This window comes from Protopterus annectens, chromosome 3.part0, assembly GCF_019279795.1.
Source record: "Protopterus annectens isolate FY-2018-M chromosome 3.part0, PAN1.0, whole genome shotgun sequence".
Taxonomy (NCBI): Eukaryota; Metazoa; Chordata; order Ceratodontiformes; family Protopteridae; genus Protopterus; species Protopterus annectens.
In genome coordinates, this window is record NC_056731.1 from 1,166,280,537 (window position 1) to 1,166,308,520 (window position 27,984).

The 27,984-nt window shown below is 40.7% G+C and overlaps 1 protein-coding gene across 2 annotated transcripts in view; it reads left to right on the top strand.

Annotated features, from left to right (window-relative positions):
* Positions 1-27,984, top strand: part of DECR1 (2,4-dienoyl-CoA reductase 1) — a 698,559-nt gene that overhangs the window by 129,558 nt on the left and 541,017 nt on the right. For both annotated transcript variants that reach the window (XM_044065390.1, XM_044065391.1), the window contains exon 2: positions 12,984-13,186. In XM_044065390.1, the coding sequence (XP_043921325.1) occupies positions 12,984-13,186 (203 nt within the window). The remainder of the gene's footprint in view (positions 1-12,983; positions 13,187-27,984) is intronic.

Consider the following 27,984-nt stretch of genomic DNA (forward strand, 5'->3'; position numbering starts at 1 on the left):
TTCTCTACAGCTTACCCCTTTATTACTAAATTCTCCACAATTTGGTAAGGAAGAAATTGCCATATATATATATATATATATATATATATATATATATATATATAAACATACATAAAACAAAGGGTTATTCATCCTGGGTGCCTGTTTGCCACCCTGTAATAGTCTGTCTGTTGCAAATTACTTCTGCTGGGTCTCATCCAACATCTGCCATGATTTTAATACTGTCTGTCTCTCGCTCTCCTCCAGCTCACATTACTAATCAACAAATCTCTGTGATCTCTTGCACCTGATCACTATTCCCACCCCATTATCATAAAACAGCACGAAGGGAACATTAATTGACTGGATTCTTACCTCTATGCATCATAAAATCTTTACCTCAGGTACCCTTCCAGATGCTCTAAGTGATCATCTCCCAATCTACATAATGAGAAAACAAAGTAATGTTCAAAAGCAGCCACATTTCAGCATAGCACATAACCTCACACATTTCAAGAAAGATTGCTTTATCTCCTGTCTACAGCTATATAACTGGTATGTTGTAAAATACTTTTCACTAGATGATGAAGCGACACCCCGACCCCATGTGCAAAAAATGGGGAAAACTGGTTGAGGATGGATGCAGCAGTTTTTTAATTCTGCTTTCTTGAACATTCTAAAGTGAACTTGCTTCACTCAGAAAAAGAGAGTTAGGGTTAAACATTCCCCCTGGTTCTCGAAATTCTGAAGACCTTATGAGACTTAGCCAGGAATACATGGCTATCCAATAAAATACCAACAAATCTCCAAAAATTCAGAGAGCTCAGAAGCCAAACTAAAACTCAAATTAAGTTAGATAAAGCATACTACATTGATTTGCAACATAAAAACTACAAAACATTTTGGTTGTCTATAAACAGACTGCTCAATCCTGGCCATGACACTGAACCATCTCTTACACTTAACACTAACAACAACTCTACCAACTGTGCTGAAGCTTTCAAGTTTCATTTCATTTAGTCAGGGGAATTTTGAAGTAGTGATGAGACTAATACCAGCAACAAAACCGCACCAGCAATCATTCATCTTCATAATCTCTTTCCAACCAGTCCCCACTACTTGCATAAAAATAAATGTTATTTAAATTGAAACCCACCACCTTAGCCCCCAGCAACCTATTAATGATTACCTTAAGATGGCTGCCGAAGCAATAGACTACCACATCTCAGTTCTAATAAATCCCTCCTTCAGTGAAGCATATGTCCCTACTATCTGGAAAAATAGCCACATTTCATCCCTTCTCTAAAGGAGGGCATTCATCTAAACTCTCCCACTACAGTCCCACTGCCATCATCTTCCCTCTATCAAAATTACTTGAAAAATGCATCCAGTCACATCTCTTAAATTACCTCACACAAAATTTCCTCCTCTCTTCATCACAGCATGACATCTGTCCCCACCACAGTACCACTCCTGCTTTACTTAATTTCATCAATATAATAAGCAGAAATAGGAATGATTGAAACATAGTGTCTGCCTTCTTCCTTGATTTATCCAAGACCTTTGACATAGTCTTGTACTCTTCTTCTACACAAACTTCATAACCTAAGGACTCAACACCACTGCTGTATCATTGTTTTGTAGTTGCCTCCAAAATAGAGCTCAAGCTGTCAAGTTGCCTCCAAAATAGAGCTCAAGCTGTCAAGTGGCAAAGACATCTCATCCTTCTTAACCGTCCCAGTCAGTGTACCACAAGGCTCAATCTTGAGACTGATTCTCTTTAACATCTTCATCTGCGACATACATAAAGCATGTAAAACTGCATGTGTAGTACAATATGCAGATGATGCTACAGTTAGAACTTCACAAAAAACATTAACAAACTACAGGAACTTACCTAGGAGTCCTTCTCCTTTATAGAAACCTGGCCGACATTTGCCCAGCTATTCCTTAAACCAAAACTAATCCTGTTTACTTCCAAACAGCTTACAGTTAACAAAATCTCCTTCTCAGTTACCTCATCCAGGAAAACAAAAATCGAACATCTTACACATACTAAACTGTTAGGCATCTGTGTAGACAAAAAATCTAAAGTTTTATGCATACGTCCAAAATATAGTGAAAATTTGCACCAAAAATTACATTCTCTTTATAGAACCAAGCCTTCCTCTCAGACATTACAAGAAACCACATTGCCTCTTCTCTCCTCTTGCCTACTGTAACATATTCTGCTCCCCATTCTTAGCAACATCTAAGTGACCTTGCTAAACAAACTTGAGCAGTGTTAGTACAAAATAGCACGATTCGCTACCAGCCTTCCAAATAGAACTCACGACTGTGCTGCCCTAAGGGAATTATAGTGGCTGGACTTCCCACATTATCTAACCTGCTCACAACATACACAAATCCATAACATTGTATATAAACCTAATAACTATCCATCCATTTCCAACTTCATAGAAATGTGTAACCCTCCTAGACCACTTGCGTTCGGTGGACATATACCTATTACATGTATCCAAAACCCAACAACTGTAGTGGCAATTCACTACTCTCCTACCACCTTGCTAAATCCTTGAACTCCATTTCACTAGCAATATGAAAAGAATACTCCCTAAAATCATTTAAAACTACCTACTCAGGTACCAGCTCTGTTCATGTGATGTTCCTGGGTACTTTCCAACCCCTTACTGTCACCACTCTTTTGTAAATGGCCAAACTGCAGATACTGCTTCACAATCTCTAACTGTCATCTACCCCTCGCCACAACCATCTGTATCTCCCTTTTACCTGGACTTCCTTAATACTCCTTCATAATTTGTAACCATCTTCATCTTATAACTACTTCACTGTTGCTTACTCAATATCTATTTTCAGCTGATTGCATTTAACTAGACTCTTATAAGATTGATATTAGCTAACATTTTTCTGTATTCTTCATTTTAACTGTCATAGCATTACAATTCTGTACATGTTCATTTTGCTATTCGAAGTATGTATATTTATCATTGTTTAACTGTCATATCATTACTAGTATATGCATGTGTGTACATTTATTATGTAAATCTTGTGTAACTGCTTTCAACTCGTACTGTAAAATGGAGCATTTCTCCCCAGGCCTCCTCTGAAAATGGGACTTGTGCCCAATCGGGCTTTCCTGGTAATCAAAAACAATATATTTTATTTATATATATATATATATATATATATATGTATATATATATGTATATAAAATTTGGATATGGATTCCTATTACAAGAACGAAAGTTCACTACTTTGAACTTGTAATAGGAAGCCTCACTTCTGTGAAGGTGAACTTTTGCGTAAGTGCACTTCATCGAAAACACCACAGCACAGTGGAGGACATAAAAAAACAAGCTATGACCTCCACTATGGTGCGATAGTTACGGACCTTAGGGTTAGGGCACGGGTTAGGGTAAGGAGATAGTAAAGCTATCCCCTTACTCTAACCCTAAGGTTCGTGACTATCGCACCATAGTGGAGGACATTGCTATGTCCTTCACTGCACTGCAGTCGTCAAGGTCACGGACTTTTGGGATAGGGCACGGGTCATGGTAAGGGGATAGCCCTATGGGCTATTCCCTTACTATGACCTGTGCCGTAACCCTAAGGTCTGTAAGTACTGCATGGAAGTTCAGTACAACACCCGTTCGTTGTACTGAACTTCACTTAAGTGCATTTTCGATTAAGTGCACTTTCGTTGCAGTGAGCATTCCATGCACTATTTCGAATTAGTGAAAATTCGATCTAGTGTATGGAACCTATATATATATATATATATATATATATATATATATATATATATATATAAAATTCTTCATATAGTCCAGGGAGGTATTTCTCATTTCAACCCGCATGTACTATGACTGACTCAAACCAGTGCTTGTGGTCCATTGAACTGAGACAATGTGTATGATTTGACAATATCCTGACCCCTAATAGTCAACATTCTCCTTACTTAGCATGGTGAGAGGACATCTTTGTGTGTCACACTGGAGTCTCCTGTGAGTAAACTGTTGCGTTGTGTTTTGCCTTATGGTCTTTTAAGATGAAGCTCCATGTGATGTGGCTGTATGTGTTGTTTTGGTAGAGTGCTTAGGTGATACTGAGGATATTTGTTGGTCCAATGTCCGAGAGGTCTTTGACCCACATATACTGAGCCACTTAAAAGTAATTTTCCCAAACCCCAATGTGCCTGATACATACTGTGTGTAGTGGGTATAGTTTGTGCATTTTAGGTAACCTGGTTGGTATTATGAGTGCTTGTATGAGAGAGCTTTGCTTCTAGTGACATTGTGACTGCATGTCTCTCATACCTTGTCAGTTTAGGAATTAGTTTTGTTGTCAGTTATCATCAGGCAATTACTACATTGCCTCAGGATACCTATATTCACCTAGCTGGCTGTGAAGATGTTATTGACCCTTTTTAGTTTATCAGTAGGTTGTTGCAAGAGTACAGAATAATGGGAGTATCAAATCCAAAACACATGAGGCAGTACTTGTCACTATGCAGATTTACTCTGCACAACTGTGTCTGGGTAGTCTGAAGAGCAGTTTATAGAAAAAATAATTCTAAGTGTCTGCATCTGCCAAGGGCGCTGCTAAAATTTGCTGCACTGAGCCAAGCCTAGTGCAAACATGCTACCTTTACAGATGCTGAAAATAACCAGTAAATAAGTAAAATAGCCCTTGGCCAATCACAACAAACACAGTCTAAGTTTTCCTAAGTGATTTTAAGAACAGAATATGACCAGACTATATTCCACTGCTACTAGAGAACAGCAGTAACCCTTTTAGGGTCTTAAATCATAAAATGGATCTGAACTGCAAAAAACAACCGCTTAAAACAATAAAGCTACCTAGACTGCGGAAAGGAATCCAGCTCAGCAGTATTCTAACCAGCAGATGAAGAGAGGAGGCAGGAGTGCAGCAAATACAGTTTTAAATGCAGTGGTAAAATTACAGCGCTCTACAATTATTTAGAGTGTAAAACTTAACAAATAATGCACAAAAATAAGAGTAATACTTGCAGTTGACTTGAAATGTATGATTAAATGATGCAGAGGACTTACCAAGTGATCATTCATTGATAGGCTGGAAACTCTTGTAAGATCTCAGTTGAGGCTTTGAGTTTGACTTCTACACTGAACCTGCTTTTTTATTGCATCACTTATTGGAGTGCTTATTAAAAATTATCTTTGTATATGTTTAGTATTTTGATAGTGTTTTGCTTGAAATAGAAGCCTTTTATGAATACTTTTGTCTTGTATGAAACTTTTGTTTATGGTTTGTCTGTTAATAGTTTAGTTTTTTTTCTAATTTATGCAGGAGCAGCCCGTGGTACCGGACTGCTGGACTGCTGCCCCCCCAACTTTCTCATTTAAAAAAAAAAAAAAAAAAAAAAAGAGTTTAATTACTATTTTTTATACACTAGTAGTAGTTTGAAATGCAAACTAGTGTGTAAAGCTGGAGACGAGACGAGACCCGGAATTTGGAGCAGTGCACAAGCACGCTCGAGTTCTGATAAAAAAAATATCTTTTTGTTGCTGGGCTGTTTTTAAAACTGTCCGGATTGGGAAGATTGCAGGCATCAATGAAAATGCCCAGAAGTCACTGCGGTTTTAACTGCATGAAATAGGAAGCCGCCGGGACTGTTAAGTTAGCAGCATGACAAGTAATATGGGTATGTTATGTGGATGCTGGTTGGTCCTTTTACTCGGTCTCATTCTCTTGCCATGCTTTAACTGGATATAGTTAAGTTGTGAGGTTGAGAGCGATAGACGGAGGACTCCCTGGGAAAAAAAAAAAAAAGTGGAAATTGTTTAAACATTGATCAGAGACTCTGAACCAGACTTTAAGGTGAAAAAAGCCAAGGTAGGCCATTTGTAAATTACCCCCTCACAAAAAAAATAAATAAATAAATAATTCAGTTTTTATCATGGCAGGGTCAACCAGATAATGTCTGTAGTTATTTTTTTTTTTGGCAGGGTCGACCAAATGCTTTCTGTATTTATTTTTTTCCTGGAAGGGTTGATCAGATACTAGTAGTATGTGTTTTAGGAGCTCTTGATGACTTTATTTATTTGTTTTTTTAAGTACAATATCCTGGCTGGATTAACCAGATACTAAGGCAGTGTGCTTTGGAGGCTGCTTGACTGTGGATGTCTTTTTTTTTTTTTTTTTTTCCTAATAAAATGTGCTGGAAATATGCTGGAAGGGTCAAACAGCTACTAGGTACACAATGTGTTTTGTGGGCTACTTGTGAATGAAGTGTTTAATCTTTGCAGGGTCAGTCAAAATAGATGCGGTGGTGTGTGGATGTTTTGTTGAAACTCTGGCCTTGCATGACTGAAGTGTGCATGAGTGAACTGAAGTAAGATCACCTGCAAGCTCTTAATTTTGTGATGGTAAGGAAATACAGTAATGTAACCATTGTCTTCTCTTTTCATTATTTTAAACATTGTAGGCTCAAAGCAGATATTGTGGGTAGGCAGTTTGCCTAGTGACTATAAATAGTATAAAGTGTCCACATGCAGGTAGAGACAACAGCCTGAAATATCCACAGTCTCTGTCACTTCAGTTACGAATTCCAATTCCAGTAGGATATAAAAAGTTATTTATTCAGCTAGCAAAAGTTAGCGCTCTCACCAAAAAGGCTTTCTCAAACTACAAAGCTGCCATTGAAACACATCATTTAAATATATAAAAGACAAAGCTGATAGGTTCAAAGTTAATTAATTAAACATGCTAAATACTGCATCATTGATTCATTTAAAATGCTATACATTCATTTATACATGCATAGAATCACAATCCACATTAAAACATTTAAAAACATACAGTACCCTAAATCTATAAAGAATATATAAAAAACATATAAAGAATATATAAAAAACATGTGATAAATAAAACTAATGCCTAAAAATTCTTCTCTTTTTTAGAAGTGGTTTCACTTGTGTTTTATCATTTAGTCCAGGCTTCTTATCTGCTCTCAGCCTGACTATCCATCTAAGCTCAGCCTCTTGTAAATGAGCATCTACATCCCCACCTCTAATATCTGATAGGACATGTTGCATGACATTAAAAACAAAATAATGTTCAGCACCCATACTTTTAACATGTTTCGCAAATGCGTTATGTTCGGACCCAATCCTAATACTATAAACATGTTCCCTGATGTGCTCCCTAAGCTGTCTGCACGTCTTACCTACATAGAAAGACGTGCATGAGACGCACCGGGCTAAATACACCACATTTGTAGTTGTACAGAATGTGTTGGTCCTAAATTCATAGACTATCCCAGTAATGGGGTGTGTAAAGGTCAAACCTAAATCCACATACTTGCATTGATTGCATTTACCACATGGCTGAGTGTTAAAACTACCATTCCTTATATTCAACATCCTGCGAACCGATCTATCACAGAGTTTATTCTTAATATTCTGTTTGTTCTTATATGTAAAACTGGGATCCTGTCCCACTACACCGGATAACTCTTCATCCAACTTCAAAACGTCCCAGTGTTTCCTCACTACCCCTCTAATGATACTAACATCCCTGGTGAAATACATAGGGATCCTAAGAGGTTCTATTTTACCAATAGAACTGACAGGGTTAACACCCTTCCAATCAGAAAAATAAGGTTTAGCCGAACCTTCTCTTAGAGAGTTAACTAACTCAATATTCCTTTCCACATCCCTGGTGGCGTACTGTCTTTCCAAAGCCTATTTTTAAGGGCAGACATCTCCAGAGAATAATCCGTTGTACTAGGGTTTAAGCGTGAAGCCCTCATGGACTGCCCTTTCATTATGTTTTCAAAACATACCTTGGATGCATACTTCGCCGATGTAACAGAGTGTTCCTAAAACATGGCTTTCTATGTATGGAAGTATTCAATAGGCCATTAGCAAGTCTATTAATACTAACATCTAAGAATGATATACTTGACTTGGAATAATTCACTGTAAACTTAAGAAAATCTGTAAGACCATTAAGCTCTTCCACAAACTGGATCAGGGATGCCTCACTACCTTTCCAAATTAGGAAGAGGTCATCTACAAACCTTCTATAATAGCCTACATTCTCACTAAAACCAGCCATGAGAAACAGTGATTCCACTTCCCAGTCAGCCATAACCAAATTGGCGTAGCTATTGGCACAAGATGTGCCCATAGCTACGCCATCCTTTTGTACAAAGATTTTGTCGTCGAAGACAAAAACATTATTTTCCAAGACTATCTCCATGAACAAGGCAATAATGTCTATGAATTCTTCATCAAATCAAAGTCAGAATTCCTCTTTATATAGCGTTGTAACCTCAGTACACCTTCAGTATTGGGAATGACTGTAAATAAACTTACCACATCTAGTGTTACAAGTATGTAAAATTCCTGGTCATCCAAAGTAGCCATATATTCATATAGGTCAACTAAAAATTGTTTGCTATCCCTTAATGTATACATATTGGAATCAACCAAAGGTCTAAGGTAAAATTCCAATAAGATGGAAAAGGGTTCAGTCAGCCATCCCTGTCCTGCGACAATAGGTCGCAATGGTGGATCAATCAAGGACTTATGAACCTTAGGCAGTCCTTTTATTTCTGGTAGGAGTGGATTACTAACTTTTAAACACCTCAACAATGTATCTGGTAAAAGCTGATTCTGGTGCAGATCCTCAAGTGTATCATAAACTTGGAAAACTTTAATTCCTACTTCATTGAGACTAATAATATTATAAAATTCAGTGTTACTAAGCATTAGATTCATACTACATACATACTTGTCTGTATCCATAACCACTTTCGGTCCCCCCTTATCTGCTGGTCTGATAACTATTGACTCCTCATTTCTAAGATCATTCAAAGCCTTCCTTTGTAAGTACGTTAAGTTATACTTCTTAGACCTAGATCCATACTTCTTCTTTTCACTGTAATACTTATATAAATCATCTTCAACCAATTTATATGAATTAAATGATCTTAGAAATGAGGAGTCAATAGTTGTCAGACCAATAGATAAGGGGGGACCGATAGTGGTTATGGATACAGACAAGTATGTATGTAGTATGAATCTAATGCTTAGTAACACTGAATTTTATAATATTATTAGTCTCAATGAAGTAGGAATTAAAGTTTTCCAAGTTTATGATACACTTGAGGATCTGCACCAGAATCAGCTTTTACCAGATACATTGTTGAGGTATTTAAAAGTTAGTAATCCACGCCTACCAGAAATAAAAGGACTGCCTAAGGTTCATAAGTCCTTGATTGATCCACCATTGCGACCTATTGTCGCAGGACAGGGATGGCTGACTGAACCCTTTTCCATCTTATTGGAATTTTACCTTAGACCTTTGGTTGATTCCAATATGTATACATTAAGGGATAGCAAACAATGTTTAGTTGACCTATATGAATATATGGCTACTTTGGATGACCAGGAATTTTACATACTTGTAACACTAGATGTGGTAAGTTTATTTACAGTCATTCCCAATACTGAAGGTGTACTGAGGTTACAACGCTATATAAAGAGGAATTCTGACTTTGATGAAGAATTCATAGACATTATTGCCTTGTTCATGGAGATAGTCTTGGAAAATAATGTTTTTGTCTTCGACAACAAAATCTTTGTACAAAAGGATGGCGCTATGGGCACATCTTGTGCCAATAGCTACGCCAATTTGGTTATGGCTGACTGGGAAGTGGAATCACTGTTTCTCATGGCTGGTTTTAGTGAGAATGTAGGCTATTATAGAAGGTTTGTAGATGACCTCTTCCTAATTTGGAAAGGTAGTGAGGCATCCCTGATCCAGTTTGTGGAAGAGCTTAATGGTCTTACAGATTTTCTTAAGTTTACAGTGAATTATTCCAAGTCAAGTATATCATTTTTAGATGTTAGTATTAATAGACTTGCTAATGGCCTATTGAATACTTCCATACATAGAAAGCCATGTTTTAGGAACACTCTGTTACATCGGCGGAGTATGCATCCAAGGTATGTTTTTGAAAACATAATGAAAGGGCAGTCCATGAGGGCTTCACGTTTAAACCCTAGTACAACGGATTATTCTCTGGAGATGTCTGCCCTTAAAAATAGGCTTTTGGAAAGACAGTACGCCACCAGGGATGTGGAAAGGAATATTGAGTTAGTTAACTCTCTAAGAGAAGGTTCGGCTAAACCTTATTTTTCTGATTGGAAGGGTGTTAACCCTGTCAGTTCTATTGGTAAAATAGAACCTCTTAGGATCCCTATGTATTTCACCAGGGATGTTAGTATCATTAGAGGGGTAGTGAGGAAACACTGGGACGTTTTGAAGTTGGATGAAGAGTTATCCGGTGTAGTGGGACAGGATCCCAGTTTTACATATAAGAACAAACAGAATATTAAGAATAAACTCTGTGATAGATTGGTTCGCAGGATGTTGAATATAAGGAATGGTAGTTTTAACACTCAGCCATGTGGTAAATGCAATCAATGCAAGTATGTGGATTTAGGTTTGACCTTTACACACCCCATTACTGGGATAGTCTATGAATTTAGGACCAACACATTCTGTACAACTACAAATGTGGTGTATTTAGCCTGCAGGCCTCATGCACGCCTTTCTATGTAGGTAAGACGTGCAGACAGCTTAGGAGCGCATCAGGAACATGTTTATAGTATTAGGATTGGGTCCAACATAACGCACTTGTAAACATGTTAAAAGTATGGGTGCTGAACATTATTTTGTTTTTAATGTCATGCAACATGTCCTATCAGATATTAGAGGTGGGGATGTAGATGCTCATTTACAAGAGGCTGAGCTTAGATGGATAGTCAGGCTGAGAGCAGATAAGAAGCCTGGACTAAATGATAAAACACAAGTGAAACCACTTCTAAAAAAGAGAAGACTTTTTAGGCATTAGTTTTATTTATCACATGTTTTTTATATATTCTTTATATGTTTTTTATATATTCTTTATATATTTAGGGTACTATATGTTTTTAAATGTTTTAATGTGGATTGTGATTCTATGCATGTATAAATTAATGTATATAATTTTAAATGAATCAATGATACAGTATTTAGCATGTTTAATTAATTAACTTTGAACCTATCAGCTTTGTCTTTTATATATTTAAATGATGTGTTTCAATGGCAGCTTTGTAGTTTGAGAAAGCCTTTTTGGTGAAAGCGCTAACTTTTGCTAGCTGAATAAATAACTTTTTATATCCTACTGGATTTGGAATTCGTAATTGAAGTGACAGAGACTGTGGATATTTCAGGCTGTTGTCTCTACCTGCATGTGGACACTTTATATTTTATCAGCATTTTTATACTTGGATGCAGGAGAGTTAATCCCTTTATTGGTTTGCTGTGGTTTGATTTGTTATACTATAAATAGTATGTTTGAATGAAATGACTGGCCTTACTGTCATACTTCTGACTTGTTTTGCAAGAGTAAAATGCATGTGAGTGAAGTAAGATCGACCACAAGCTCTGAACTCTCGCGATTGTGATAAAAAAATACATATAGTAATAACAGTATTGTCTTTTATCCTTTTGTGCCTTTTATCCTCACAAAATCAAATCAGATACTATGGGTGGGGTGGGCAATAGGGATTGTGGCTATGTGTGAATGAAGCAACTGGCCCTACTGTTTACTGTTGTTGTAATTCCGGTAAGGCTGTAATTGTTGTCCGTACTTTCAGATGAATGTAATCTAATTATCAAATATATGAGTCATTCTTAATGTATGTTACTTCATATCTGCTCATGTATATATTAAATGTCTGCTTAAAAATGTTTGCAGTATGTTGCAGTTTTTCTCCCTGGACATATGCTGAAAAGGTTTTTTGACTAAAGACAGACAAACCTAGGTAAACAAAAAGTAAAATAAATGAAATATGTAAAGTTAGCTTGCACACACAAGTTGTGATCAATGTTTCTGTCAACGAAATTAAATTCATGCAAATATGTTAATTTAATCTTGGCAGGGTCTCTATGTAAATGAAATGAGTTGACTGGCCCTGCTGTTTACTGTTGTAATTCTGGCTTTAAAAGATTAATCTGTATTTTGGTAAAGTCAGCTGACATGCAAGCCTGTGTCAGTGTCTCTCAGAACCACTGGCGCATTAGGCATTGGAATGATCTTGAATTGTGAATAATATAGTACAGTGGGATTTCCAAATCTTTTTACTTTTCACTTGGCATTGCACAAAATGCAGATTACTTGATACAGTACAATGTATGTTTACTACATCGTGTGTGTTCATAATAGTTCATGCTGTCAAGACTAACCTTTTATCGTTTAGAGATGTTTAGGTTTTGTGCTATTATAGCATAAGTTAAACACATCATTAGCTCTAAAATGTGATTTAGTGTAGTATTTGGTAGACTAGTCAGCATGTGTAATGGTGATTGAGCAGTTATTTTATGTAGCATGGCAAGCATGATCAGTGTTGATCCCACTGTAAAATAGCTCTGCCCTATGAAGTTAACCCCACCCCTTTCTAGTTGGTCCCACCACATTGAGGTGTCTGCTGCAGTCCCCCTTTGAGTTTGTCACCAGCCGCCACTGTTTTTATGTGTCAGATAGAAGAGTCTCCTGCCAGTCACAGGATCCTTGTGTTGGCAGGCTCTTGAGTGTGATGAAGCATGTTACTCTAAGTCATTTAAGGGGAAGGTTCACTGAATCAGTAGTACAGTGTCCACCCATTTGGAGGGGCTCGCAAACAACTGCATTGCAAGTGTGACTTTATCATTGACAAATGGTTAACGGTGATTTATGATTTCTCTTTCTCTCTTCTGTAGGGAAATTGATTTGTATAGTGTGTACTCACACTACTTTACATAACTCAATTGCATAATTACAAACTGATAACTTGGTGTAAGGAGCTAAGAATAAAGCATGGAGTATGGAGAGTACTGCTCAAGATATGAATTGATGTCAGAATGTTAATAAGTAATAATAATTACTTAATTACATTTTTCCACTACAGCTTTTTTCAAATGGAAGCAGAGTATTGTGCACAAACAGTGAACAGTCGCAAGCAGTTTTTTTTCCACCTTTACAAAAAGTGATGCTGCCTCCGAACTCTTTTGTGGGGAAGGTTGCCTTTATCACAGGAGGAGGTACTGGACTCGGTAAAGGAATGACTAGTGCACTTTCTAGTTTAGGTGCACAGTGTTTTATAGCTAGCAGGTAAGCTGCTTAATAACTACATTTATTTATTTTATTTTTATTTTACATTTGATAACTAGGAAAGTCCACTGGACACAGGTCATTTTTCAGTGTAGGCCTGAGGAAAAAAGCTCCACAAATAATTGACATAAGTTGAGCACAACAGTCGAGATAAGTTGACGACTAGTATATCACAGTATACAAGCTACCCATCTATGTCAAGCAAAGTTCTTCATTAATACTCTTCAAGAAAAATCTTGAGTGGATGGGAAATAGGAAGTACACCCTGGGGATCACTTTGGCTCTGCTCGACAGTGGCACAGGAAAATAACTTTCTTGGGTGGCATAAGCGAGGGAACCTTGTTGGCTAGGCTTGTGTAGGCCCTTGGGCCAATAGTCTAGTACCTACCTATGAACAAGTTGATTTAGAAAACATACATGGATAGTGTATAATTTGAAACAAATACACTCAAGATAGCTATACATACAAATGTGTCATCAAAAACGTTGTAAATCAGTGTCAGATAATTTAGAATGTGGCCCCCATAGGTATAGTAGTAGATGCAGCAATTTCTCTGTAGTGAATGCTCAATGGTGAGGTGAGATTGCAGTATAAAAAGCTAGAACTAGCCTGAGCAAGTACACAAACATAGCCATGTAGTATGGAGATGAGATCTTGGTGCTTTCTTAAACTGAGTTAGTGAAGAGATGAAAGATAAATTGGTTGGTAGTGAGTTCCATGTTTTAGAAATGTAGTTGCAGAAGAGTGATTCACCTACTGTGTTACAACAGTAAGCCCATACAAAGTTACTAGAATCAGTGACTGGAGACTGTGTGCAGATTAGATCACGGGTCCCATTCTTGAACTGGCGCATCAGGTTATATACAGTACTGCTCAGAGGTATAGCTATATGGGGGCAGTCTGTCTTTGAGCCAGCAAGTGAGGGTGTCCTTAAGTCTGTTTTCATGGTGTTCTCTCCTGTTCTTTGTTTTGATATATCACTGTAAATAAAACTGAAGGTTATACTGTCTCATAACTTAGGTGTAGAAGGCAGAACACTGACCTCATGCTTAAGAATTCACACCTCCTGCTGTCAGCCAAAGAAATGTTTCCTCCCTTGTGCATGCATAAAGGCACATTCTTTTTAATTTCCTGTATTTTCATATGCAGTCCTTGGCCAAATTATTCAGTCTGCTACATTGAATTTGCTTCAGTATTTTTAAGAGTAAAGCAGGTAACCTTGAACTACAAGCTTTGTGCATTAAACAGGTATTGTTTTCTGTTTTTATAGTACTAGTTTGATACAATCTGCCACACTTCCTGCTTTTACCAGTTCATTATTTCCTTATTGAGGATGGGTTCATAAATAAAATTATGTGAGTAGTGCTTTTCTGCCAACAATGTTGTATAAAGGGCATGGGGGAAATGGGGAGATTCAGAATTTCTAACTTTCTGGGAGTATTGCATTCAGTGCTGTGAAGTTCATTTGTAAGGTCACCCACTCAGATTGGCAAGACATAAACTGAGGAGAAAAGTTACCAGATTTCAATCATTTTAATAAATGCTTCTGTTCAATCAGAAGTTAGTTAAATAAAATCTGTTATATTAAAATCATTTTCTGAGAAACATAAACGATTTGTATTTCTCGGAGGTTGTTTTGTACAAGAATGCAGATGTAATTGCTATAAAGATACAGGGTAGATGGCATATAAGCTGGGTTGTTATGTTGCTCTAGGCTTTGTGAAATATAACTACCAACAACTACTATCTCCTGCAGATAAATGTTTTCCTTTGTGCATAACTGTAAATACAATGTTGTGTTTACTTTTTTTGCTTCTTTTGTAAATATTAGGATTTCAGTGTTTTTGCTACTTAACCACTCTGTTGTACAATTAATATATGCTATTTTCTACAGTATACCTTTTACTCGTCTACATTGCCTAGTATTTTACTGGGTATTTGTTATTCTTGCATTTTTATTCAGTTGTCATCACTGACTTATTCCCACTCTTATCTCTAATCTTTGTTATCCTGATTTTGTGGTATAAACTTATATAAGTAAATATTGTGGGAAGTAATAGCTAGGCAATTGTTATGGCTAGGTTTGTATAGGCCCTAGAGCCGATAGCCTAGTACCAACCTATGAACCTATAAACATGAGCCTGCAATGCATGCATTTTCTTTGTGTACTTAAATTTACTGTTTGACTTGCTTTTATGGCCTGGGTCATAGCTGAAAAGGGACCTTAGATCAGCCCACCTACCTGATTAACAAATATAAAATAAAATATATCTTATTACTACACATTACAATCTGCTGACAGATGTTCTTGCAATTTCTTCTTCACCTTCTAGTCTAGTGCACCTTTGGACATAAGCTGTCAGTCCCATGAATGTTTTGGCAGCTTGGGAAGGGAATTGGGAACTCTGTGGTAGGAGCAGGAGATGAGTGGCGTGAACTTGCCTGCAGCATCATGTATATTGCTTATGAGAAGGCTTTTCTTTGAAATGTCCAACTACCAGTATGCTGGGTCACGTTCTTAGGTGGATATGCAGTAATGCCATGAAGGACCTGCAATGGTCCCTACCGTGGGCCAGTAATCAAGTAGCGGCAATCCTCACCAATGACACCAGTGAGGGACGACCACTAGGAACAAAAATGGATACACACAGTATTTTCAGATGCAGCTGTCTGTACCAAGCACCGTATCCCTTAAGAACACACAAGGAGCACACTCCAGACCTGGGGCTGGACTCTGTGTCTCTCCAAGCCCCAAACAAGACTCCACACTGACCACTTTGCAGCTGTGTGTCCCAATTCCAAATAATAGCTAGTATACTTGAGTATTTGGTTTTCACCGGAAGTACTGGCACAGATTTATCAGCTGTACCCCTCTTTCCAGACTATAAGGTAATTATGCTGAGTAAAATTAATATTAATACAAATGGTAGAGTTTGACCAATGCAGCAAGGCTTTCAGGAGCGGCTACAGTGTCACTAAAATTAAGTAAAATGTTAAAAATATTCTCTAAAAGACCAGCCACAATGAAAGGTTTAGAAATATTTAATAATAAATAATAAAATAGAAAACATGAGAATACCTAATATCTAGTTACAATAAACACCAGAGTTTCAACCACAGGTGATATAAAAAAAATAACACAGTTTGATAGATTTCCATAGACGCAAAACAGCAATGCTTAACTAATATCACTATTTTTTCCTGACTGACTAAAGCATTACTGTTCCCTAGTTAAGTTACTTACTACAGTAAGGCAAGATGATGAGTGCTGAGTTGCTTACTACAGCAAGGCAAGCTGAGGTGAAGTTGTGTGAGATATCTGTGAGATCTTTCCTGTCAGGTTTCGAAAAAAAAATGCTGCTGTGAGAGTTCTGGACTATCTCTCACTAATATCTAAAATAAATCCTATCAGTGCTGGTTATAGAATGACATTGCATTTGGTCACCTGACTCTGGTACAGTACACATCCAGAGCTGTGCTAGGATCTGTTGCAGCATCTGGAAGCTATACAGCAATCTCAAAAACGTCCACCCTTCCAGGGTAGCAATTAGTTCACCCCTAAGGACAATACAGTAAGATTCCTAGGCTTGGTTTTCCCAGACATTTTTGTGTCTGGCTGCAATCAGGCCTGTAAGATAAAATCTTTATGTTCTAAACCAAACCATTTAATTTTCAATCTATTTTTCAAAATTAGATGGACTGAGATTAAACTCTTCCCTACCAGAATTTTTTTTTTAAACGTATGTATAACTGATTAAATGTATATCTCTTTTCTGTCCAGCAGGATCCACTGTTGATGTATTTTTAACACAAGCAACTTTACAAATACATTTTAACATAAACATCTGTACAAACCAGTGTTATAGTCAAATGACATTAAATTCTTTACAAAACTATGGCTAGCTATGCTGGCATATGTTACACATGCACTGCCCTACTTTCCCTGGCACAGATGACACTATCTTTATCATGACATCTCTCCCCCCCTTTAAAGACTCAAGAGCTAGTTTTTCAAGTGACCATAGGAAAAACATTCCTTGAGAGAAATGGGCCTGTCTGGGAACACATTAACCTATACCCTGCTTGCTTCCCTTTCCCAGTCAAGGTGAACCTTGGCCAAAGGTATTTGGAATGGGATCCATCCTAAAGCTCTGACTGGAGTGAACTACCCAAGCAAGTACTGCTCCTCTGTAACCACTGCAGGCTTCGCAATGGTTATGACAGAGGCTGTCTCTGTCTTAGCAATGTGGCCTGTCTTCCTTCCCATAAGATAGGATACAAACTCCGGTGATAGTTTTGTACCCTTGTTTTCTCCAGGCAACTTACCACTGCATGCTGCTGTTCCCACTTGCTGGCTCCCACACCTTTTGTTCCCTGCCTTGCTTCCGTGGACATTTGTATGCTACATATGGCCCCTCTGGTTACATTTAAAACCTCTAACCTTTGATCCTTGCTGTGTACCTGAACTAGTGGCTTCCTCTGTTACAGGTGGACTCTGGGGTGTTTTAGGCCACCCACCATGGGTTCCCTTATATCAATATGCAGCAATGGGTATCCCCTTCTTGTGTAGTGTTGCCTTGTGTGCCAAGTAGAGAACCCATTTTCTCCTCAGCTCATCTGCAGTTACATTCCCTGTCTGTCAACCATATTCTCGTGTCCTCAGGCAAAATGCTGAGAGCTTGTTCCTCACCAAAAGGTCTGCTAGCCTTTCAAAAGTGGTGACCTGACAACTGCTTACCCACCTATGAAAATAAGTGCTTAACTCAGCAATATAATTACATGCACTTTCATCTGCCTTGCATCTATGCTCACAAAACTTTTTTTCTGTAAGCTTAATGTGTTAATTTAAAACATTTCAATAAACATTGCTTAACTTTATCATAGTTGAAACAATCAGTATCAGACAATTTAGAAGTAGCAGTTACAGCATTACCATGGAGTAAGGGGGTCTAGAACCGTACCCATAGCCCCTGGTCAACATTATATTGTTTACATACTCTTTCAAATACATGAATAAAACCATCAAAATTATCATCCTTTGAAAACTGTGGGAGAAATTTACTGAACTTTATTGCTTTTGAGGTTTGGTTATTCCCTTCCCCATTACCTCCATGACCCTGACGAAGAGTCAGCATCTCCCTGTCATGTTGGCACTGTTTCTCATTCTCTTCGGCCTCTAAATGCCGCAGTCTGTCTGCTGATTCTGATTCCATATGTTTTGCCTGCCACAGTCTCTCATTTTCTTCAGCTTTTAAACACCGCAGTCTCTCTGCTAATTGTTATTCCAAATGTTTGGCCTCCAGTTGAAGTCTCTCTAACTCCAGATGGGTTTTTAAGTCCTGAGGAAATGGTTAACTGTCCTGTTTCTGAAGGCTGCACATCCCCATCACTAGACTGGTTATCGGTCTGTGCTGCAGCTGTGATTAAGGCTGAAATAATTTCCTGTTTAGTCAGGTTGGCATGCACCAGTCCTTTGGCTTCGCACAACTTGGCTAACTGGCTCTTTGTTAGCTTGCTATAAACCTTTGCTGACACCTTTGCCTGCTTTCCCTGACTAAACTAAACTACCACAAATAACTGTTGTGAAAACGAAACTCTATAGGTTTACCTTGTGGCTGCTATGAGTATACACACCTTCAGTGACAACTACCCATGGGCTGCTGAAGTTTAATATCCCACCACTGCTGACCAATATATGTTGGTCCCTATTCCAGGCCAGTATTCAAGGAGCCTCACTCCTCCCAACTGACACCCGTCAGGGATGGCCACTAGGAGCAAAAACGGATGCACAGTGTTTTCAGATGCAGCTCTCTGTACAAAGCACAATTTCCCTTAAGAGCACACAGGGAGCACACTCCAGACCGGGAGCTGGACTCTTGTCTCTCTAAAAGCCCTAAACAGGACTCCACAATGACCACTTTGGAGCTCTTGTGTCCCTGTCACACACACACACACACACACACACACACACACACACACACACACACACACACACACCTGGGAAAGGCTGGCACAGATTTACTAGCTATGGTCCCTCTGCCCAGACTATAAGGTAATTACGTTGCCACCAGTCAGCTACGCTAAGGCTGTTATAAGGGTACCCAGTTATCTTCTTCTTCTTCTTTCGGCTGCTCCTGTTAGGGGTCGCCACAGCAGATCAACTGTTTCCATTTCTTGCTGTCCTCTGCATCATCTTCTTCTTCTTTCGGCTGTTCCCGTTAGGGGTCGCCACAGCAGATCAACTGTTTCCATTTCTTCCTGTCCTCTGCATCTTGCTCTGTCACACCAACCGCCTGCATGTCCTCTCTCACCACATCCATAAACCTTATCTTAGGCCTTCCTCTTTTCCTGTTACCTGGCAGCTTCATCCTTAGCATCTTTTTCCCAATATACTCTGCATCCCTCCTCAGCACATGTCCAAACCAACTTAATCTTGCCTCTCTGGCTTTGTCTCCAAACCTTCCAACCTGGGCTGACCCTCTAATATACTTATTCCTAATCCTGTCCATCCTCGTCACACCCAGTGCAAATCTTAACATCTTCAACTCTGCCACGTCAAGCTCTGACTCCTGCCTTATTGTCAAAGCCACTGTCTCCAACCCATATAACATAGCTGGTCTTACTACCCTCTTGTAGACCTTCCCTTTCACTCTTACTGGTACTCGTCTGTCACAAATCACTCCTGACACTCTCTTCTCCACCCACTCCATCCTGCCTGTACTCTCTTCTTCACCTCTCTTCCACACTCACCATTACTCTAAACTGTTGATCCCAAGTACTTAAACTCATTCACCTTCGCCACCTCTACTCCCTGCATCCTCACCATTCCTCTGTCCTCCCTTTCATTCACACACATATATTCTGTCTTAGTCCTGCTGACCTTCATTCCTCTTCTCTCTAGAGCATATCTCCACTGCTCCAGGGTCTCCTCCACCTGTTCCCTACTCTCACTACAGATCACAATGTCATCTGCAAACACCATAGTCCACAGGGACTCCTGTCTGATCTCGGTACCCAATTATACTGAGTAAAATTAATGCTAATGCAAATAGAGTTTGACCAATGCAGTGAGGCTTTCAGGTGCGTCCACAGTATCATTAAATAAGTACAAGTACTCTTTAAGATTCTCTAAAAAAACAGCCACAATGAAATGTATAGAAATATTTAATAATAAATAATAAAATAGAAAACACGAGAATACTGAATATCTAGTTACAGTAAACACCAGTGTTTCAGTCACAGGAGATATAAAAAATAACGCAGTTGGTTAGATTCCTACAGATGCAGAAAAATAATATTTAACTAATCTCAATATATTTTCCTGACTGACTAAAGAATTACTGTTCCCTAGTTAAGTTACTCTCTACAGCAAGGCAAGATGTTGAGTGCTGTGTTACTTACCACAGCAAGCCAAGATGAGGTGAAGTTGTGTGAGATCTCAGGATACGAAAAACAAAGTGCTGCTGCGAGAGTTCCGGAATATCTCTATACATAAAAAAAATCATCATTTCAGTGCTGGTTATAGAATGACATCAGATCTGGTCACCTGACTCTGATACAGTATACACACAGAGCTTTGCTAAGTTCTGTTGCAGCATCTGAAAGCTATAAGACAATCTCAAAAACTTCCACCCTTCCAGGTTAGCAATTAGTTCACCCCTAGGAACAATACAGTAATATTCCTAGTCCTGGTTTTCCCAGACATTTTTGTCTCTGACTGCAATCAGACCTGTAAGATAAAAATCTTTATGGCCTAAACCAACCTATTTAATTTTCAATCTATTTTTCAAAATTAGCTGGACTGAGATTATCTTCCTTTCCAGAATTCTCTTTTAAAACATATACAGTTAATCAGTTATAATAATACTGTCTGACACACAAGCATCTGTACAAATCACTGTGGTAGTCAAATGACATAAAATTATTTGCAAAACTCCAGCTTGCTTTATGGCCTAAACCAACCTATTTAATTTTCAATCTATTTTTCAAAATTAGCTGGACTGAGATTCTCTTCCTTTCCAGAATTCTCTGTTAAAACATATACAGTTAATCAGTTATAATAATACTGTCTGACACACAAGCATCTGTACAAATCACTGTGGTAGTCAAATGACATAAAATTATTTGCAAAACTCCAGCTTGCTATGCAGGCATATATTACACATTAATTTTATTTTACATTTGTTTACCGGGCTGGTCTGACTGGATATATTTCCATTTTCAGCAGAGGCCCGGGGAGAAAAGCTCCACATAGACACAAAACACAGTTACGTTATACAGGTGCTGGAGGAGACGCTGGAGGAAATGGTACACTGCCTTCCTCTCCCTGGCTCCGATGGCACCACCTCATATCATCACAGGATCCATCCCTGACAGTGTGATGACATGCCTCTCAATGTATGCCCCCCATTATGGAAATACCCAATCATTATGACTCCATTTTCACTAACAGAGTACATGACTTTGATGCACTTTTGCTCCCTCCCTTTTGAAAAAGTGGAGCAGGCATTCCCTCATTACCATTTCCTCCAGCACCTGGGTCACTAATTAAACCTAGGTTATTTGGGCTGTAATGCCGACTTTATCTCTTTATTGCTGTGAAGCCAGAAGATGTTCATCTTAATGTTTAACCTTATTTATCAATGTAATTTCACCTGTTATTTAACAAAACTGCAGGTTTAATGCTGAAAGGGAGTTTATTGAATTGAGCTTCGGGATGTGGTTGGGCGACGATACTGACCTGCATCTGTTTATTTAACATTTTCCATTAGAAAGACCTGTCTTTGTGTTTGGCTGGTGGGTTCAATTGGGATTATAAACCTTTGACGACTTTAGATTAGTTCAGAGCTTTAAATAATGGCTGTGGTCCCCTTCCCCCAGCAGGCCAAAAAGTAAGATTCTTCTTTACCCAGTATTTCCAGTTCAGTGTACTTAATGATTTCTTTCACTTAAGCATGAATTTTGTGCCCTTCTCATTTTACCCTTTCAAAGACCTTGGTGATCATGTCCTAGTAATGTTTGGCTTCAATGTGGCATGGGAAGACAGAGAGAGAGAGACTCTTATCTTCCTCTACCATGATGGAACTTGGTTGATGGTATCTTCACTTCTTTCACTCCAGTGAGTGGCTTTAGTGCATTCTGGTATTTGATAAGATTCTATAAATATACTTCTTTTATCTTTGTCTCCTTATTGTGTATTTTTCTTTAGTTTCTGTATAGTTTGAATACCAGATCTGAAGTTGTTGTTTTTTCATTTGCTCTTCAACCTGTGGGACACGGATCCAGGACAGATCCAACTTGGCCGCATTTTCCAGCATTGGATCTGAGCTCCAAGCTCTTCCCCTACTCATAAGGCCTATGTCTTCCTTTTCCCCCAGATCTCGTTTACCTCTCCAATTGCTAGCATTGTGGTCTCTTGCTCCAAGCTTTTGGTGAGTGTTTTTGCTAATTTAATCCTATTCTTTTGACTTTTCCTATCCTCTTTCCACCCTTTCACCTTCCTCTATCTTTGCACTCAGGCGTTTGTCCTTAGCTTTCCAAAAAAAAAAATCTTATCCTGTTCCCTCTTTTCTCTCTCCCTCTACTTAGGTGTGTGTGTGAGTGTATTTCTTGGCTCCTCTGCTTCCCCTACCATGGCTGAGACACCTAAGCCAGGGTTTAGGAAGTGCTAAGAGTGTGGCCATAAGCTTTCCCCCACTGATGGCCACACTCTGTGTGTAATCTGTTTAGGGGTCCTGGACTTGGATTCCTTCCATTTGATCTGCGTGGGATTCAATCCCCGTGCATGTTGATCGACAGGAGGAATATGCTGATCCTTAAGGGCCTCCTTCCTCCTCCCACTGAAGAGTCCCAAGCTTCATCCTCAGCTTCCAGTGCTTCCTCCGGCCCGGCCTCTAGGTCTCAATTTCCCAACAAGAGGGTCGGGGATGAGAAGAAGCACAAACACTGAGACCGGGATAGCCAGAGGAAGTGGTGCCCTGACTTCTCTTCCTCAGCCGAGCCCCTGGCGAAATCTCACCCTGTTCCCAGCTCGGGCTCCCCCCAGCTCTGTTCAGCTTGCCTCTCCTCAGAGCTGGTGGTTTCTCAGGGTCGTTTCCCTGTATCGGCCTCCCCCCACCACCTGTCTAGGATGGTGTCTGTGGCGTCCTCGACCAGGTCCACCCACAGATTTTCCAAAGCCAAGGTGTACAGAATGATGCGGAGATGTTTCTGCACACAGACTCATATGGGAGTCTTGTCTTCCTCCACTCCCTGTGGGGCTGGGTGCATGCAGTCTGCCTTTTTGCCGATCACTCCTTCTCTGATCCAACCCCTGGCTTCAGAGTCTTTGGGTCCAAGGACCCTTGGCGTCGAGGGGTCTGTGCTGATGGTACTTGGTATCTTGATACCGACCATTGCCCTGAGTGGGTTGGCTCCAACCAGTTTGGAGCCATCCGGCTCTCAGAGCTGTAGCCTAGGCCCTAGAACTGAGGGGGTGGTGTTGGCTAGGAGTTTTTCAGAGCTGGGACGTCCACTCTGAGTCTCAGAGCCTGGAGGTTTGACTCCAGCTCCCCTGTTGACTTAAAGGATTATGGACCCAGTTATTCTCCCAGCTCCAGGAGTTTGTTGTCCCTCTGTCTTCGACATGGTGGAGAGGGTCCTCTCGGTTCCATCAAGACCCTTGACGCTTTCTTCCTCTGAGTCCATCCTGGCTCCATCTGTGTCTGGTCTAGATTCTGCCCCCTCAGGGACTGCCTGTCACCTCTTCGCCCAGGGAATTCCACCACCGGAACAGCCCAAAGCTTTTGCGTCCTCCCCAGAGACCCCCCCCCCCCGAGGAGGTTTCTAGAAAGCATATGTGTAAAAAGAGACACTTAGACTCCCTGCCGGACGTTCTCATGGAGGACACAGACCTGGAGAAAGATGAGGGTTCCCCCCCAGTCATCCCAGATAAAGTCTGTTTTGAGATGCATCATGGAGATCCTTCGCCAGTGTGGGGGGGGGGTGGTCTTACCATAAACCCAACCCAGACGAGTTGGTGTCCCTGGAGGCATTTGGCGCAGGACCCTCTACATCCTGGGTGTCCCCTCCTGTGGATCTCATTACATCTTGGGTGTGGAAGGAGCCCGAAATGGTGGAGCCTATCCCCAAACACCCTGATAAGATCCTCCGTGCCCCTTCAGATAAACTGCATTGGTCGAAGGGATCCCCTGTCAATGCCATAGTGCCGGCGGTGGCTACCAAGAAGGAGAGCTCCACGGTCCATCCGCCTGACTGAGAGTGAAGCACCATGGACCATTTTGGGAAGCTGGTCTATGCTTCAGCAATGTTCTCTGTATGTGCACTGAACTACATGACACACGTGATCAGGCTTCAGCAAGACCTAGTTAAGTCTCCATCAGAGGAGGAAAATGTTTTTTTCCTCCCGGATAGCCACCCTCACCTCCATTTCCAGCACCTCTGTGACTCCTATCTCACGCTACCAAGGGTGCCGCTAGAGCAGACGGAGCAGGCGTTGCCTTCAGGTGTCATGCCTGGCTCTGACTTTGTGCCTTTTCAGAGCCTTTTAAGGCATCTTTTACAAATACTTCGTATGATGGTTCCACTGTCTTTGGGAAGACTGTACATGACACACTGGTCCAGAGTGAAAAGGACAGGAAGACTCTGTCTGCCATCGGAATCCTCTTCTCAACCACTCAACGGACCTTCTCCAGGAATCGACGAAGGGTGAAGATCATGTGGTTCCAGAAGTCTCTGGGTTATTCCCAGGATGCTCAGGACTTGCCTTCCACCAGAGGCAGAGGAGGATTTGACAGATGCTGCCCTCACGGCAGAAGGGGTCCAAGGGTCTCTGGATTCTTTCCCAGCAGGCCCGCGCAGCAGCCCTGCTGCCCGGCTGCTCGTCTCTGGAGGCAGTCGTGGATAGACTTTCGACCCAACAGGCTGGGAGTCTGTCACAGATGATCGTTGGATGTTGCAAATCATATCCAGAGGATATTCAATCCCCTTCACACAAATGCTTCTCCCTCCCAAACACCTCCTGGACATTCCACCCGTGCAAAGGGAGGATGCAGTAGTGAAAATTTTCAAGCTGCTCAAAAAATGAGTCATCCAGCCTGTCCCGTCAGACCAGTCTGGATTAGGCATCAATTCCAGGTTCTTTTTAGTACCAGAGAAGACAGGGGACTTAAGACTGATCCTGGATTTGTCAACCCTAAACCTGGCTGTTGCCAAGACGAAATTCTGGATGGTCACATTCCAATCTGTCCTGCCCTTCCTGCAAGAGAATGACTGGATGTGCTCGGTGGACCTCTCGGACATGTACTATCACATCAAAATGAACAGATGCTCTCAGAGGTTCCTCCGCTTCCAGCTGGGCGCCAGTCGTTACCAGTTCAGAGCACTACCCTTTGGTCTCACCACAGCCCCCAGGGTGTTCAACAAAGTGATGGTGGTGGTAGCAGCTCACCTGCAGCTGCAGGGCTTCCGGGTCTTTCCTTACCAGGACAATTGGCTTCTTTCTGCTCCCTCCAGGCATTGACTCTGCCAAGCCAGGGATTTCCTTCTCCAGACTGCCCACCATTTGGGCATTACCATAAATCTCAAGTCCCGGTTGAACCAGGTTCAAGTTCTGAATTTTATTAGAGCTTGGTTAGACACCATTCAGACCAAAGTTTTTTTTAACTCCAGAGTGCAAACCCTCAAACTTCATGTCTTGTGCATCCTTCATGCTCAGTTTCCCCCAGAGTAATCTGTCTTACAGCATTGGGTTCCATGGTGGCCATGATCACCCTCGTGCCCACGACCCATTTGCACATGAGGGTGCTCCAATGGACACTCTCTGTCCAGTGGTCATTTCTAGATCTGCAGTTGTCCCATCCTGTTTGTTTATCTCGAGCATGCAGGAGTTCTCTTCTCTGATGGATTCAATCCCCAAACCTTCATTGGGGTCACCCGTTTATTCTTCCCACCCCGTTGAACCATGGTGACAATGGATGCCTCCCTACTTGGGTGGGGGCATTTCTTGGGAAGGACAGTCCAAGGCACATGATTGGCATTGCAAGCTGTTCATGCCCATCTTCCCCCAAGGACGATTGCTATCCAGACAGATATGTCTGTGGTTTGGTACATCAACAAGCAGGGGAACCAGGTCTTATCCCCTATGTCGCGAAGCCATGAGAGTGTGGGAGTGGGCAATCTCCACTGACTGTTTTCTGGTGGCAACGCACATACTGGGGAGGCCCAGCATTCTAGCAGGCAGGCTCAGCAGGTCTAGCCTTCAGATCTTTCTGAAGTGGGGTCAGCCTTGCTGCGTTCTCTTCGCCTCTCCTTCCAACTCAAAGTGCAGTGAATTTTTCACTGTGAACCCTCCACTGGGTGAAGTTCCCAGAGATGCTCTGGTTCATGCTTGGCCCACCAATTTTCTGTATGCTTATCCTCCTCTTCCCCTGATTTCAAAATTCCTCCAGAAAGCTCGATGGCTGGGGAGGTCAGTCATCCTTATTGCCGTATTCTGGCCTCGCCAAGTATGGTTCCCTTCTCTGTGGTCTCGCATAGTGTGTCCTCCCTGGACGTTAGATCCAGTTCTGGATCTAATTTCACAGCCATTAAGGATTCCACACCCCTGATCTGGCTAGTCTGAAGCTTACCACTTGGCTGCTCTAATTCCCATGATTGTTAGGACTCCCTGGGCTGTCTTCTCCAATTAAGAAGATATTGGTAGCAGCTGATAAATCTTCCACTAGGAAGGTTTATTCCAGTAAGTGGAAACGTTTTTCAATTTGGACATCTCAACTTGGCTTGGACCCCTTTACTGCCTTGGTTCCTGCTATTTTAGAGTTTCTGGCGGGTATTTTTCAACAGGGTGCTAGTTTTTCTATGGTTAAATTTCAGCTGACAGTTGTATCTAACTTCCACATAGACGAACCCAGGGAAGCTGAATCATCTCCTAAGCTTTGTAAAGCCTTTGGTTGGTCCTCCAAGCCTTAGTTTCTTCCCCCTTTAAACCCGCAGCTTCGGTGGATTTGCTGTTTGTCTTTGAAGACGGCCTTCCTGATTGCCATTACTTCAGCCAAAAGAGTGTCAGAGCTTCAAGCCTTATCGGCTAAGCCTCCTTATATGATCTTCCATAAAGACAGGGTGTCCTTGCACATTAATCCTTCTTTCCTTCAAGAGGTGGCTTCGGAATCCAATATTAATCAGGTTATCAATCTCCCTGTTTTCTTTCCAAATTTTCAAAATAAGAGGGAGTATAAATTGCACCTGCTGGATGTTCGCAGGCAGTTATGTTTTTACTTGCATAGAATGAAGTCTTTTCATAATTTTGATCAACTTTGTATTTCCTACTCTAAGTTCTTTTTAGGGAAACCTGTATCGAAGGTCACCATTGCTCGTTGGATCTCTCATTGCATAGTTTTGGCATATTCAGCCAAAGGATTATGTCCACCAGGTCAAGTTAAGGCGCATTCTACTAGGTCTTTGGTCACTTCAGCTACCTTTTGGTTCAGAGTTTCATTGGATGATATTTGCTCTGTGGCTACCTTGGCATCGTCACTTACTTTCATCTCCCATTACAGGTTGGATCTCCTATCCAGAAGCAGGGCATCCTTTGGCTCCGCCGTGCTCCGGAATATCCTTCCATGAGGGCATCCCAGGTTTTTTAGCTGGGGACTCTGTCCCACAGATTGAAGAGCAAATGAAAACCACAACTTCAGATAAAAAGAAGGTATGTACTCACCCTAACGTTCCATCTGAGTTGTTGCTTTTCATTTGTCTTCAACCGTCCCTCCCTCCTTCCCCCTGCCTTACGTGGGTTGTG